Source organism: Diabrotica undecimpunctata, chromosome 8 (genome assembly GCF_040954645.1).
Source record: "Diabrotica undecimpunctata isolate CICGRU chromosome 8, icDiaUnde3, whole genome shotgun sequence".
NCBI classification, from domain to species: Eukaryota; Metazoa; Arthropoda; class Insecta; order Coleoptera; family Chrysomelidae; genus Diabrotica; species Diabrotica undecimpunctata.
In genome coordinates this window covers 106,111,417-106,126,482 of record NC_092810.1, presented here as the reverse complement: position 1 = coordinate 106,126,482, position 15,066 = coordinate 106,111,417, and the positions used below count along the sequence as shown (strand labels likewise).

Sequence of the window (15,066 nt, the reverse complement as noted above, 5' to 3'; positions counted from 1 at the left end):
GCAAATACAAAAGTTATAAAGTAAATAGAGCAAACAGAGCCTCCGGCTGTCTAAATGAAACAATTTGGATCGAAAGGCAGAATTTACAAAACAGTCATCAGACCAATAATGACATACGCGGCAGAAACAAGATCTGACACAGAAAGGACAAAAATGATGTTAGAAACAGCAAAGATGAAAACACTTAAAATTGATGGTAAGACACTAAGAGACGGAGCTAAACATAGAGTAGTAAAGGAGGCAAGAGACGGTTCCCCAATAGGAAGACGATTAGAAGGAAGATCACGAAAACGATGGAACGACAACTTACTGGAGGCACATTGAAAAACAGACAGAGTCATGTCTATATAAAAAGAAGAAGAAGAAGAAGAAGAAATATTAGAAGTTTAGAGCCTCTCAGTTATGCAGTATGTTTGATAAAAACGTTTTCAAACCAATTGGCAAACTGAACTGATTCCTTACTTATAAAGAAAATGCAAAAATTCACCAGGTTGACTAAGACTAATAAATCACTTAACAGTCAAATTCTCGTCTGTACAATTTTAACAACCTTCTGATATTTCAAATGCACTATTATTTACCTTTGGCTGATTCTTACAAGAGAGCGATACTACATGTAAAATTTTAAGGTCGTCAAACTTCCATTTTTTTGGGCGTACAAAACCTGAGCGGGATATTTGAAAATGTGCCAATGTCAAGCGAGCAACCCTTTCAATGTTACCCGGTTTTAACTAATTTTTTTTCTTTTTTGTTTTCTATTTTTTTTTTGCTTAATCGTAGATCTTTTTTTTTATAACAAAATCGTATCAGTTAAATTGGATATTAGCGAAACAATAGTAGCGAACAATAATTTGTATTGCATATATGTTTAGATAGTGTTTAGAATGTTAATTCAAGTTAAGACACTTTTTATGTTTGAAATATTGCACTGTAGACCTAAAATATCACTTAGTTTGTGTGGTATATTGTACAGCATGTGATTTGGTCACTTCAGCTGGACACTTCTCTAATATATGTTTGATTGTTAACTTTTCTTCACCGTTGTCACATCTTGGTTCTTGCTTGCTGGAAAATAAATGGCTATTAGTTAATCGCGTATGACCCAAATGGAGTCGCGTTAATATTACCTGATGTCTCAGACTTATTGATAAAGTGGGCCAGCGTTTTATCGATTTTTTACTATCGCGTAGCTTTGCCGATGACATTTTCCACTTTTTTCCCACATATATCGCAGTGTACATTTGACCGCAGCTTTCACGTTCGCACTCGTAAATATTTCAGTACGCTTCGCACTATCACTAGTTGCAGCTTATTTTCCAACGTTGCCTGCCACTTCATATCCTTGAATTCCATTATGGGATGCTATCCAAAAGAATAAAATATTTTTTCCATTCAGTTGAGCTGTATGAACTTCTCTTGTTTTATCTTGATGACCAGAGGATTAGTTGGGTAAACACATTGGATTGACTGTATGGAGCTTAGAGAGCCTGTGAGTATAATATAATTGGTATCATTGGATGCGAGGTTGGCCTTGTATAGAGCGTATAGTTCAGCAGGGTAAATGGAGTACTCTGAAGGGAGTTTGTATTTATTTGTCGATATTGGGGTCATGACTGCAGCACTAGTACCTTCATTTGATTTAGATGCATCTTTATATATATATATATATATATATATATATATATATATATATATATATTTATATATATATATATATATATATATATATATATATATTTATATATATATATATATATATATATATATATATATATATAAATATATATATCGAGAAAAGGAGTACGACCGTCAATCCAATATAAATTAAGGATCACTCAGAAGAGTGGTGGGTTTTTTTCGGTCAAAAGGTGGAGAAAAAAGACAAAGTTGATGGCTACTTCATCTATTTATTGAAGACGTTTCGCTTTGTTAATCAGAAAGCATCATCAGTTCATCTAAACAGAACAATATGAAAAAACCACACAAGCATGGAAAAGTTGTTACATGTGTTACCTTAAAAAGATATGTAGCAGTCAGTGATATTAAAGTTGTAAAGACACTTAAGTAAATGGATATTATACGATTACGATGTATAAACTATAAATTGAACTAAATAAGTTAAAAATTTGTTCAATCTAAGCACAGCAAAAAGAATATGTGGTTTTTTTTATATATAAAAATGTATAAGTAAAAAAACATTAAAAAAGAGAATGAATAACTAAGAAAATCATTGATGCACTTCCAACAATACAGCAATAGTTATGATTTAATTTTAACTTTAGGTAGCATTATTATGTTAATTAATATTGAAATTGAATAATTTAATGTATAATGAAATTACCACTCCTGGCTTCTTGAATGCTGCCGGTAAAATGGTGTTTAATTAAGACAAACACGCCACCAACGTAAAAAGACAGTAAACCTTGAGGTCATTAATTATGACAGAACAACAAGGTTAATAATACCAAATTTCCCCCATTGATCGGCTAAGAAAAAACAAACAAACAAGTGAGATCAAACCAAAAACTCATATATAAATCGTCAACTTTGTGGCTGGTTAATCAGCCACAGGTGAAGATCAATTATAATTTCCAACAGTCCAAGGTTCATACACTTGGAGCTGCAAATGATAAAGGATTCTATAAATCACATCAATTATATAACTGTATTGAACTATTTGATTACAAACAGTTAATACAAATCTGTGTATATGCAACACGAGACTATGTCAAACGTAATGCAAGTTGCATAAGTGTAAGCTAATGTAAGTAAGAACTATTTCTTACATTCTATTTTATATTTAAATTTATTTTATATGTTAATATATATGTGTGAATATGCAACGAGTGACTATGTCAAAAGTTACATAAGTTTAAGTTAATATAAGTAAGAAATATTTCTTTGTTTTTTATTTTATTTCAATCTATTTTAATATGTTTATATGTATTTAATTATTTAATAAGAAAATATGGTAAACCTGTACACCTTAATTGACAATGATAAAGTAAATAGCTTATTAAGCCTAATTCTGCAATATTAAAGCATGATATATTTGGCTCAAGTTACTGATGTCTGTTCTTTTATTAAGAGCATTAGGGTGTTTAAGTATTGAACACATTTCCAAAAACTGTCTTTTGACGAGATTGCGTTCTGTGCCAAGAATCTTAACTTCATTAAAGTCTATCTTATTCTTGGTATCAATAGCATGCTGGGCAAGAGCACAAGTATGTTTAGATAAATTCATGTCACTACGATGTGTAGTAAGGCGCCCTCTCAATGATGTCTCAGTCTGACCGATATGAGTCACACTCAGCACAAGGTATGTGATAAATGGTATTAACTTGTTTCAAAAGGGACAAGGGTGTTCACAGCGATTTTCACAGGTAAATAGATGAAGTAGCCATCAACTTTGTCTTTTTTCTCCACCTTTTGACCGAAAAAAACCCACCACTCTTCTGAGTGATCCTTAATTTATATATATATATATATATATATATATATATATATATATATATATATATATATATATATATATATATATAAGAAATACAGGATATTCGTGACTGTCGATATAAATAAAACAACCAGTTTATTAGAGCTGCAGTCAGAAGGTTGGCCGAGATGTTAAAGAAACACTCTTTAGACTTTTTGTCAAGATTTCGGAATTGTTTTATTCCTTCTTCAAGACACTGTAATATAGATAAAAAATGTGTAAATGTTTACAAAATATCACAATTTGTCATTGCAACTTACTAGTCGTTGAGATTTTTTAAAATAAACTTTGAGACTCAACATTGACAACACAGATATAAAATATAATAATGGACAATCCATTCTAAAAATTTTTGGTCAGGATAGTAAAACTTAGTTCATTTCATGACAGAGTATCAGAGTTAAAACACACTATCAAAAGATGTCGTAGATATTTGGACTTGTGTTAAATTTGCGTAATGCAAATTGCTTCTAGATTAGTTTGGAATGAAATTACTGTGGTTTTAATTGTCTTTTTTACTAAGATAGCTACTCTGCCACTGGCTTTTTCTTGGCTAGTTCGATTTTTGCAGTAATTTTTAAATTGTTTTAAAGCTTGTATTTTTTCATTTTTGAAATTAGTTTCCTGTTCTTTAATTTTTTGGTATATATCAGTTTCTTGTAGTTTTCTCAGATTGATTCTCGGTATTTTATCAGTTGTTTTTGACTTTTTTAACTTGAGTTTCATGTTTGCTAGAACTAGATTGTGGTCACTTGTTATATCTGCTCCTGGGTACGCTTTAGCCGATATTATGGCATTTCGGAATCTTTGATTTATTATTAAGTAATGTATTTGGTTTCTTATTATAATTTCACTATCATCTCTAGATCCTTTCCATGTATATATTCCTCGATTTGGGAGTTTATACCACGTGTTTTTGATAATGAGTTCGTTATCTTTGCAAAACGGAACAAGTCTTTCACCTCTTTCATTACGTGTTTCCAGTCCCTGTTCTCCTACTACTTCTCCATCTCTTCCTTTCCCTACCTTCGAATTTAAGTCACCTAAAATCAAATTTACTTCTTCTTTTTTAGTTTTATTGAATGTTTTGTTTAAGTCATTGTAGAAGCTGTTTACTTCTTCCTCTGTGCTATCAGATGTTGGTGTATACACTATAATGATGTTTATGTAGCCCGGTATAGCGTTTAATTTCAATAGTGCTATTCTATCCGTTTATGATATTAACGCCATGTAGGTTTTTTTCAAGAAAAAAAAAAACGTCGGGCGATAGAAAATCCTAATATCCGTCAATTTGTCTGCTCCATTGCTTTTAAGTATGCAAAAATGCTGGTACTTCTAGTGTGAAGAGCGAAATAGTGGAATTTGCCGGGCGAATTTAAATACAAGATATGTGGATAGGTTTTAAGACATATTATTTTATAATGAAATTATTTATAGGTGGCAAACAAAAATCGATACGATACGATAAGTAAGGTTTTAACTTTTAATTAACAATTAAATACAGACTTAAGGATCTTAATGTTGATAAAATATATCGACTGACATTGCTATCCTTGTTTTCAGTTCCTTTGATACGACCCATTAATTTCTCCGCGCAACATCTTTGAACAAAGCCAAAGCTGACATGATTGACTACATAATTTTATTATTTTCAATAGAGGGCTTATATCACTTTGCCGCGTTCTCAAACAAGGTAAACGCGCGTACTGAAGGGAGGAATCGTATCGGAAAATGTGTTAGATCTACTGGGATTCACTAATATTTAATGACGCGGATTATAATCGGATTTTAAACAATTAACTTGGAGCGTTACCTTCAGGTAATAAGATATGCTATACGATTTTAATTAAAAATCATAGAATTAACTGCTCATTACCCGCAGAGTGCTACATTTAAGGTTAAACAATAATATAACATGTGATTCGGTTCTGCATCGATAACTATAATGTTGTATTATTCAATGTGGGCTCCGAATATTTTTAACAATAACAAAGTTTAATGTAAGTTATAATTTGTTAATCTTAGTGATATATTGACATAAACTGTAAGTGTACAAACTATTTACATAATATTTAGTTAAATTAGCATTAAAGTCAGCAAATTACAATTATTTGTTCTTGTTGTCAATAAACAAATCCAGTTTTACCAGCAAATAACCGCTTTTAGTAAAGACCGATATACCTGTTTTAGCAGGTGTACTTTCTTTTCACAAACGTTTATCGAAATGAATTCAAACATGAAATCACACAACAGTTCTACAGTACAATACCATCAAAATCAAATAAACACATCATAGTCATACTCTTCGGCAGCGTCGAGAGTGCAATTTCCTTTAAAGTCCCAAGCAATTATCTTTAGTGCCTTAGAAAACACCAAACTCTAAGACTACCTTCTCCCACTTGGAAATATAATTCAACCGAAAAATATAATCTTCTCTTCTAGATTATCTAATAATCGCATATGTATGTAATTATCCAATAAACAAATAGTGGACGATTTTATGTCCTTCAATACCGCACGACTTGCTAATCAATGAGTTACAAAAAATCGGCATAGTTCTTGTCTCCCCTATGACCTTCCTTAAAATAAGTGCTTCTATGCCTGAGTACAATCACATCCTTAGTTTTCGAAGACAAATCTATATCAGTCCTTACAATCTAACACTACCAGAGTCATTTACTCTTGTTATTGACAACACGACATATAGAATATTTATTTCTCAAGATAGTTTAGTTTGCTTTAGATGCAAGAAGCCAGGACACATCGCTTTACAGTGCTCCGAACCTCTAGCTTAACTAAACCCCAACCAAAACAATGAAGCATCGGTATCCAGCGCAACAAATATATCCTTTCAAGCATTCAATGACCCAAACCCTTCTCAGTGTGAACAAATGACTATTTCTAATATCCTGGAGATACCCAAAAAAGTAGATGCATCAAATAAGGACAGTCATATAATTAATCAACCAAAAAGAAACTTTGATGAAATTATTTCACCTGAAGCAGATCCATCTTTAAAAGAATGTAACATTTTTCCACCACCTAAAATCCAAGCAAAATCTAAAAAAGCTAAAATTAGGTCAGCAAGCACTTCTGAATGCTCATTTTCTCTCTTACTTGTCCCTGCTAAAAACTTCATATAAAATCACCCTCTACGTTTCCCTCTAAACGTTGATCAACTTAACATGCTCCTAATGAATATCACGGGGTCAGCAGATCCTATAACCACAATTCAAGAATATACCACAGACCTACCAGCTTTGTCCTATATGCACAGTCAAGTTTATCCCCATTTAAAGCAAAGATCCATAAAACGTAAATTCACGTACATAAGGAAAAAAATCCATAATTATATGAACAGTGAGGTATCGGAAGCGGAAAGTGACACATCTCAGTTAAGCCAACATTAATTAAAAACATCCCTTGTTGTCTAGTCCTTTCTGACTCTCTCAGCGCAGTCAAAGCTGTGCAAAATGTATACCCTAAACACCCCATTGAGAAAATTATCATGGTTGAATTAATGAAAACTCAAGAAAATTTCAGAAGAGTCCACTTCCTATGGATACCATCTCATATAGGCATAGAAGGGAATGAAGAAGCAGATACTAGTGCCCGTAATGCTATCACCAATGACACATTAGAAACAGAGTGTCGGAGTATCGCAGGCGATCTAAAAGTTTATTGCAAAAATAAGGTGTAAAGTGCGTGGAATCGAGAGTGGAATGACTCTAGTTCAAAACTAAGAACCATTAAAAGTGATATTTTTTCATGGAAGTCCACAGCCAGAAGTAGAAGATGCCAAACTGTTATTACACGTCTACGACTTGGACACTGTATGTATACTCATGCCTATCTCTTCTTAAATAGTGAACCTCCAAAATTCGAAACATGCAATACAGTAGACAGTATAAAGCACTTCTTGATAGACTGTCCTAAATATGTAAATCAAAGACAATCTTACAATTTGCCAAATAACCTGAAAGCACTCCTCAACAAAAGTTTAGTTCCGAACAATTTATTAGGTTACTTAAAATGTATAAATATTTTACACAAAATTCAACTTAATTAATTGTTACAAATGTTCAATTGTTGACAAATTGTAATTAATTAATTGTTACAATGATTGATTGTAACCAAATGTTAAATTTAATATTATTACAAATGTTACAGGAATGTCGCTAATAACCTTTGGGTGGATGCGACTTTGTTTCTTTAAATAAAAAAAAAATAATAATATAACATAATCATCAAAAACGAATTTGAAATTTAAAACGAACATATTTATGTTACTTATACAGGAATTATATAATTATGTATTTAGTAGATACATAATTATATAATTCCTGTATAAGCAACATAAATATGTTCGTTTTAAATTTCAAATTCGTTTTTGGAAAAACCTGGAAATAAATAAAAAAAAATATAACCTGGAAAGCTTTAAACAAGATTCGATAAAGTTCTTATATAAAATTAGAATAGCTCAGAAAATAAAAAAAATAGAAACAAAGGACTTAGACCCTGAAAGTCTGTATGAGGTAATTAAAAAATATATTCATGAAGCGACAAATGAAGCACTGGGAAAAGTTGAAAATCGGAAAAAAGGAAAACCTGAATTGTTGTCAACGGAACTAGAGGAGAAAGTTCTCAAGAAAAAACAAGCATAACACATATGGCTTCAATCCAAAGATCCCCAAGACAGAAAAATATACGCTAAATGGAATAGCGAAGTTAAAAAAGACGTGGATAAGGCGAAAAATATAAACTGGAAGGCTAAGTGTGATGAACTGGACAGATTTATGGGTGGAACAAAAGTGGTACAAGCTTGGAAAACATTAAAGCAGTTTAGGAAAAATGAAGACAACATTTCTCTCATAAAGTTAAATGAATGGGAAGAATATTATACGAAACTGCTGAAAGAGGATAGAGTAGAGTACAGATGGGAAAAGATAAGGGAATTAATAGACAACAGAGACGAAAGACTGGAAATCCATATAATAACATTATCTGAATTGACGGAAACCTTAAAAGAGGTTAAAAACGGAAAAGCCGCAGGGCCTGGAGACATTCCCATAGAGCTGGTTAAATATGGGCCGACTGCACTTTTAGAATTAATAGTAGACCTTTTCAATAAATGTATGTGTGGAGACCAGGAAATTCCTAAAGATTGCAATAAATCTTATATAAGCTCCATAATATATAAGAGAGAGAATAAAAGAGACTTTTCCAATTATAGAGGTAGTAGTGTGACGAGCTCTGTGGGCCGCTTGTATGGCAGAATATTAAAGAAGAGGTTTGAAAGACATACAAGATATTGAAGAACAAAGCGGCTTTCGTACCGGGAGATCCTGCCTTGTTAATATATTTATCCTACGACAAATAATTGAAAAGCGTGTCGAAAGAAGTAGAGAGACCCATTTGGTATTTATAGACCTTGAGAAAGCGTATGATAGTGTCCCGTTAAAGAAAATGTTTGAGGTCCTCGAAAGGTCCGGATTGGATTCGACTAATATCCGAGCGATATATAAATTGTACGAAAATGCAGTTGGCTGTGTAAAAATTGAAACCAGAACCTCAAATGAATTTTGAGTCACTAAAGGCCTAAAGCAAGGATGCTGTTTGTCACCGACACTCTTTAAAATATACGTCTAAGAAGCATTGAGAAATTGGAGAAATAAATGTAGATTTATGGGCATCGAAGTGGGACAAGAAACTCTGTATACATTGTTGTTTGCAGATGATCAGGTGGTGGTTGCAACCGATGAGGAAGATATAAATTATATGAATCGAAAATTATTTGAGGAATGTGCCAAATGGGGGCTTACTGTAAACATAAGCAAAACAGAATATTTAAAAATTGGAGGAAATACCACAGATCTGAGGCTTGAAAACGCAGTCATAAAAGGCTGCAACCAGTATAAATATCTAGGAAGCATCATATCAGCAGATGGCAGAGTTAAGATAGATGTACAAAACCGAATAACCAAAGGGAAAAAATGCATCCGAATACTGAATTCATTACTGTGGTCTAATAAAATAAAGATGCATACCAAACTTCCCGTATACAGAGCAATTGTAGAACCAATTACCACATATGGTGCCGAATGTTGGACGATGACAAAGAATGAACGAGATAAAGTAGACGTTGTGGAAATGGATTATCTTAGAAGGTCATGTCGAGTATCGAGAATGGAAAGAATCAGGAATGAGGAAATATGAAACCGTACAGAAATTAGAGATACTCTTTTAGATAGAATGCAAGGAAGGCAATTACAATGATATGGTCACGTGATGAGAATGGAGGAGGAGCGGTGGCCAAAGAAAGCCTTAATGTATGTTCCGCTAGAAACAAGAAAAAGGGGAAGACCACCAAATTCCTGGAGAAGAGAAATTACAAAAACAATGCAATGTAGAGGCTTAGAAGAGGGAGATTGGAGAGATAGGAAAAGATGGAGGCTGAAATGCGGGAAGCGGCAATCGCCGTAGGACCCCCGTTATATGATGATGATGATGTATTTAGTAGAGCTTTTAAAAGCCATCCAAAATTATATAATACAGTTTACATTCTAAAAACCAAATAAATGTTACACAATATTGTCTTTATAGCAATTGTCTGCATTTTTTTATGTATTTTTATTATATATTTCTTTTATAGCTAACTTTTTGACTTTTTACTTTTTTTTGTAATTTTCACTTCTTTTTTAAAATTATTAATTCATGTTTGTCGTATTCTTTCTTTTTTCTTTTCTACACTAGTTTTCTCTGCAGAAATAGTTTGTAGAATTTTTTACTTACCAATATTTCTACAGGCTGTCCAAAGATAATGATATTTCGTTCATTCTCCACCATCGTTCACCAAAATTTACGGATTCGCCTCTTATGTATACGGATCTAAACTGTTTTTTGTCAAAATTTAATGAATTTAGACGTACTTTTATACTTTTAAAACCTTGTACTATCTCTACCTAACAGAAACGTGGCTCCACTGTTTTATCTCCGATGCTATTGCAATAACAAAACTGATTGCTATCCAGTAACAAAACAATAGTCGTACCAGATAAAAAAATTTAATGATTTAATTTTTTTGAGTATATTTATTAATTTAACATATACATATTTAATCTTTTATTAAGTAACATATTTCTTAAGGCTTCAAATTTTTCTGTAATAATAACAAATTGTCACTTGTTTAATAGTAACTATTCCTAAGAGGATGCAGTAATACCTCCACAAAATATCGTATGACAAGTATTTATTTACACATATAACTCAAGAGCTATATATTTTTTTTAAATATATAGACCTTTGGCCTCTATTTGGTCAGACTAAATTCTCATTTTACTTGCCTTTATATTTTTAATTGAAACCTCAAGTGCAGAAATACTTCTTTCTAGTAATGGGGTAGATTACATTTTCAAAAATAGGTTTTTACTTATTTTTGTTATTTAGTTTAATGATAGGGTATACACGTTAGATGATAGGGATATTTTTTTAATAGTAATAAATTTCATTATATTCAAAAGTTAGGTTTAAACTGTACCATAGTAGGTGAAGAGTAACGTAGGTTAAATTTAATTGGTAACGGTATTTACTGTAACTAAGCAGAGATTAAAATGGCTTGTACATAATACATATTTTATTAGTAGCTTTTTTTCATTTTCAGAAACTAATTAAGACATCGCTTACAGTAATATTACATACCTTGAGAAGCAACGTTGATACTTTCCTGGCTCCCATAATATTTTTTGGTAAATTCCTTATTTTAGTACACTTTTCTCGTTCATTTATTTTTAGTTTTATTAGTTTGTCGTATCCATTTCTAGGTAACTGTCTTTTACGTAAAAGACTCAAACGACTCCGGCATAGTCTGCTACCCAAGCTGCATTAAGTTTTACACATTTTTTGTTGTCAGCCTATTTCTTCCATTTTTTGTTATCTTGGCCACTACATCAGCCTATTTTATATTTTCGTTACCTACTTCGTACTTCGTGCTTACCACAACAGCCTACTTCTACAATTTTTATACATAATATGTTCTGTGAAAAATATTCTCAACATTTAATTATTCCTAAAACTTGAGCAGAATCGTGAAAAAATCACCAGAATCACAAATAAAAGAAAAGAATTAAAATTTAGATTCTCTATAGCTCTCTTACACCTTTATCATTATCTGTTTTGCCTTACAATTTATAGAAGGCACAGATTAAAGCAAAAATCTGAGTTTTGGTTTTGTCAAAGAAATCTTCGCATTTATACTTTAATGATTTATTCTCAGATGTCGCTATAGCGTCCATATTGATTCGATTTTAGTGCTAGCCTTTGTGCCAGTCGCTCTGATGAATTCTGGTAGGATGAAATACGTATAAGTGAATATATAGAGGCACTATACGTGAAATTAAACCTTAAATGTCTTTTCTTTTATTTTGGTTTACTCTTTATGAGTACAGGAAACCAGTTGACCAAGGATTTTTGCATAGATGAGAAGATATGTTGTGGAATGCAATATTTGGATTCCTTATACATCTCTTAAACCTTTATCATCGTCCGTTGTCTTACATTTTATAAAAGGCACATATTAAAGAAAAAATCTGAATTTGGGTTTCATCAAGAAATCTTTTTATTTCTACTTTGGTGATTTAATATGAAGAATATTTCTACTAAGAATCTCCTGGGTCATTATGTCTACATGTTTTTATGACTTAAAGAGAGTTTAAGCGCCTTCAAATAATTTGACAAGACAAGAGAGTCTGAAATTCTCACACTAGTGATTTCTTGTTTTTTTTTTTAATTTATCCGTATATGAGGAGCTTCTTTTCAAAACTGCATACAGCCACTTTTCAAAAATTTTCAGGAGACGTAAAAACGTGCTGCATCTGTTGTACTAAAATTTTCGAAATTTCAGAGAACGTAATCAATTAAGGTTAGATTTAGAGAAATAAAACATTAATTAACATTATTTTTATTGATTTGCATTAACTAAATATAGTTATGTGTCTGTTGGAGATATCGCGTTTTGTAAAAAAAGATGGGAGATGTTAACCTTTGTCAAACTAACAATATCTTAGAAATAAACAATATTAAACGGTACCCACTAAGACAAAAATAAATGAGGAGTACAAAAAATTTAGATGTGAATATTTTTGGCTCATCCTCCAAGCAATGACACTCGTCATCATGGTAGTTGTGGGTTTCTCGATCTGGATCACTAGTAACTTTGTGTTAAAGAACATTAATATACCAATGAATATCAGGGATCTCTTTCCAATTTTGTCCAAATTGGATTTGTAATAAATGAAGGACATCTTTTTTTTTTCTCTTCAGTCACGGAATGAGATAGTGGGTTTTGGGGAAGAGCCTGAAGAAAAGCATTTTTATTTTTTTTGCAATGCTTCTAAAAGTTTCTGTTCCACTATCAAACCTATAGTTGGCGTAGGTTTTATTTTGGTTGAAGTATGCTGGTCCCTTATTTTGATTTTCTTAATAATGACGCGTTTAGTTTGGCTGATTCCTTTTATTTTTTGATAAATCATTTCAAGGCTTTTGATGATATATCACCCAGTCTTGTCCCAGTTTCTATACAGAGCCAAACTCTTCGTAAATAGGAGCATACTCTTCGCTCGAGATAATGGTATCAGTTTTTTTCAAGCGCTTCTCCACACTGCCAAAAGCTCGATCAGCTAGAAGAAAACTGTGGCCACGAGTCGGAAAGGTTACATGAATTTTTTGTACGTTCTCTGGAGCCTCATTTTTAAGCCACTGGCACAAAACATGAACGAGATGAGCATTTTCATTTTGGCTAGCGCAACCATCACAAAACAATGGTACTGCAGAAAAAGACGAAAGATCGTGACGTCTCAAGTGATGGATGAGTGCAGACCCGATTTCATTTGCTCGTCTGCTTCTCTGCGTTTGATTCCATGTATAAAAAGTTGTGCCTTTGAATCAATAGGCACACAGCAAAATGCATAGAATGCAATTTGTCGGCGATAAAAGGCATCGCTGAAAACTATAAGTATCACTGGGAACTTCCTTCATTAGTTTGTTAAACGCATCCGCTCTCAGCTTGCGAATACGAAGTTCAGTCAGTGGACTAATTCTTTCAACTAAGCCCCGAGCATTTTGTTGAATAATATATTTAAGACGAGTGCACGTAGCGCATGCGTCTGTAGCTGGGAAGAAAAATCCAATGTTAAAATCGGTTACAAAAATACGGTGAAAACATGAATAGCACACGTGCAAATCGGCAGTAGAAGCACCCTTAAACATTTTATACAACTTATTTACACTTAACTCGGCTGAAAGGTAAACTTTCTTACTTTTTCCTCTTCCATAATGACATTCGACGCAATTTAGTTTACCAAGAAATTGACGGACTGCTTCCTTTTTGGCTCTGAAAAAAGCTTCTCGTCGATAACCATCTCTATTTTCTACACTCATTGAGAAAGCAAAAAACTTTTTACAGACAGGAATCATGCGTTTCTGTTTCTGACTATTGAGAAAAACTTTCACAGAGACCGTTCTCGTACGAGTTACAGAGACAGGCGCACCACTTCACCTTCTTCTTTGGGACTCGAAAGCAGAGATATATATCATCAAAACAAGATCTTGTTTCTCTTTATCCTCTGCCATGTAGACTGCTTGTCGATTAATTTTTATATTGTCGTAGGATACCGTGGCACAACAAAGATTTTTCGAATTATGGGCACAAGGTCTGGTCTTCTGTTTTATAAACACCAAATGTGGATTACTATCGTTGTACTTCATAATTTTTGAATGCCCTCTCTCACTTGTTTTGATGGATTTATTTTTTTTAGATCTTACTGATAAATTAGCAACAGTCTCCATCTCAAAATAATATGCAAAACACAGAAACAACGTTGACATACAACGAATTCACAACATCCCGTCTCATCGAACGGAAAAGTACTGAGAATCTCATATCTCATACAGCGTGGCCTAACGTGGCTACGCTACATACTGTCAGTGCGACCCGTGAGTAGTTTTAGAACTAACGAATATTATATTTTGTTTTACGAATCAACATCTAATTCTAAAGGATGCTTTTAAAACCAAACAAAAATTGTAGAGGGATAGTTCTGCAGGCCGGAGGATTTATGCAGTTTTGTAAAACTAATTTTAATGGCTAGCTAAAGAAGGAGATGTTAAGTTTTGTATAAAAAAAGAGCGAACATTGAGTAAAGGTTTTTGAGTGGGTTAATTAAGTTTTGTGGAAAAAACGTGATTGTTAGGCTTATTTTAAATGGGAAATATTAACTTTTAACACATAAGACTTATACACAAGATCTAAGGCAGACCAAACTCTCAAAATTCAACAAAAAATGTATTTTAGCAGGAAATGGGTTTATGCAGTTTTATTAAAAAGCTCTTCATATAATTTATAAGGAAGGAAGTCATTACGAAAAAGCAGAAGCCTTTATAAGCTTATAGATTAAAAACTGTTTTTTATTTTATGTTTATACGTTCATGTTTATTATTTTGATATTTTCTGTTTCAGGCTTCCTACAATTTCATCTCGAGTGCAATCTCCCAGGTAAGTATTTATATTTTTAATGTAA

At 32.5% G+C, this 15,066-nt stretch overlaps 1 protein-coding gene across 1 annotated transcript in view; it reads left to right on the top strand.

Annotated features, from left to right (window-relative positions):
• prom (prominin) overlaps window positions 1-15,066 on the top strand; it is a 614,595-nt gene that overhangs the window by 466,708 nt on the left and 132,821 nt on the right. Inside the window, exon 20 of the mRNA XM_072540698.1 lies at window positions 15,006-15,041. Within this exon, the coding sequence (XP_072396799.1) occupies window positions 15,006-15,041 (36 nt within the window). The remainder of the gene's footprint in view (window positions 1-15,005; window positions 15,042-15,066) is intronic.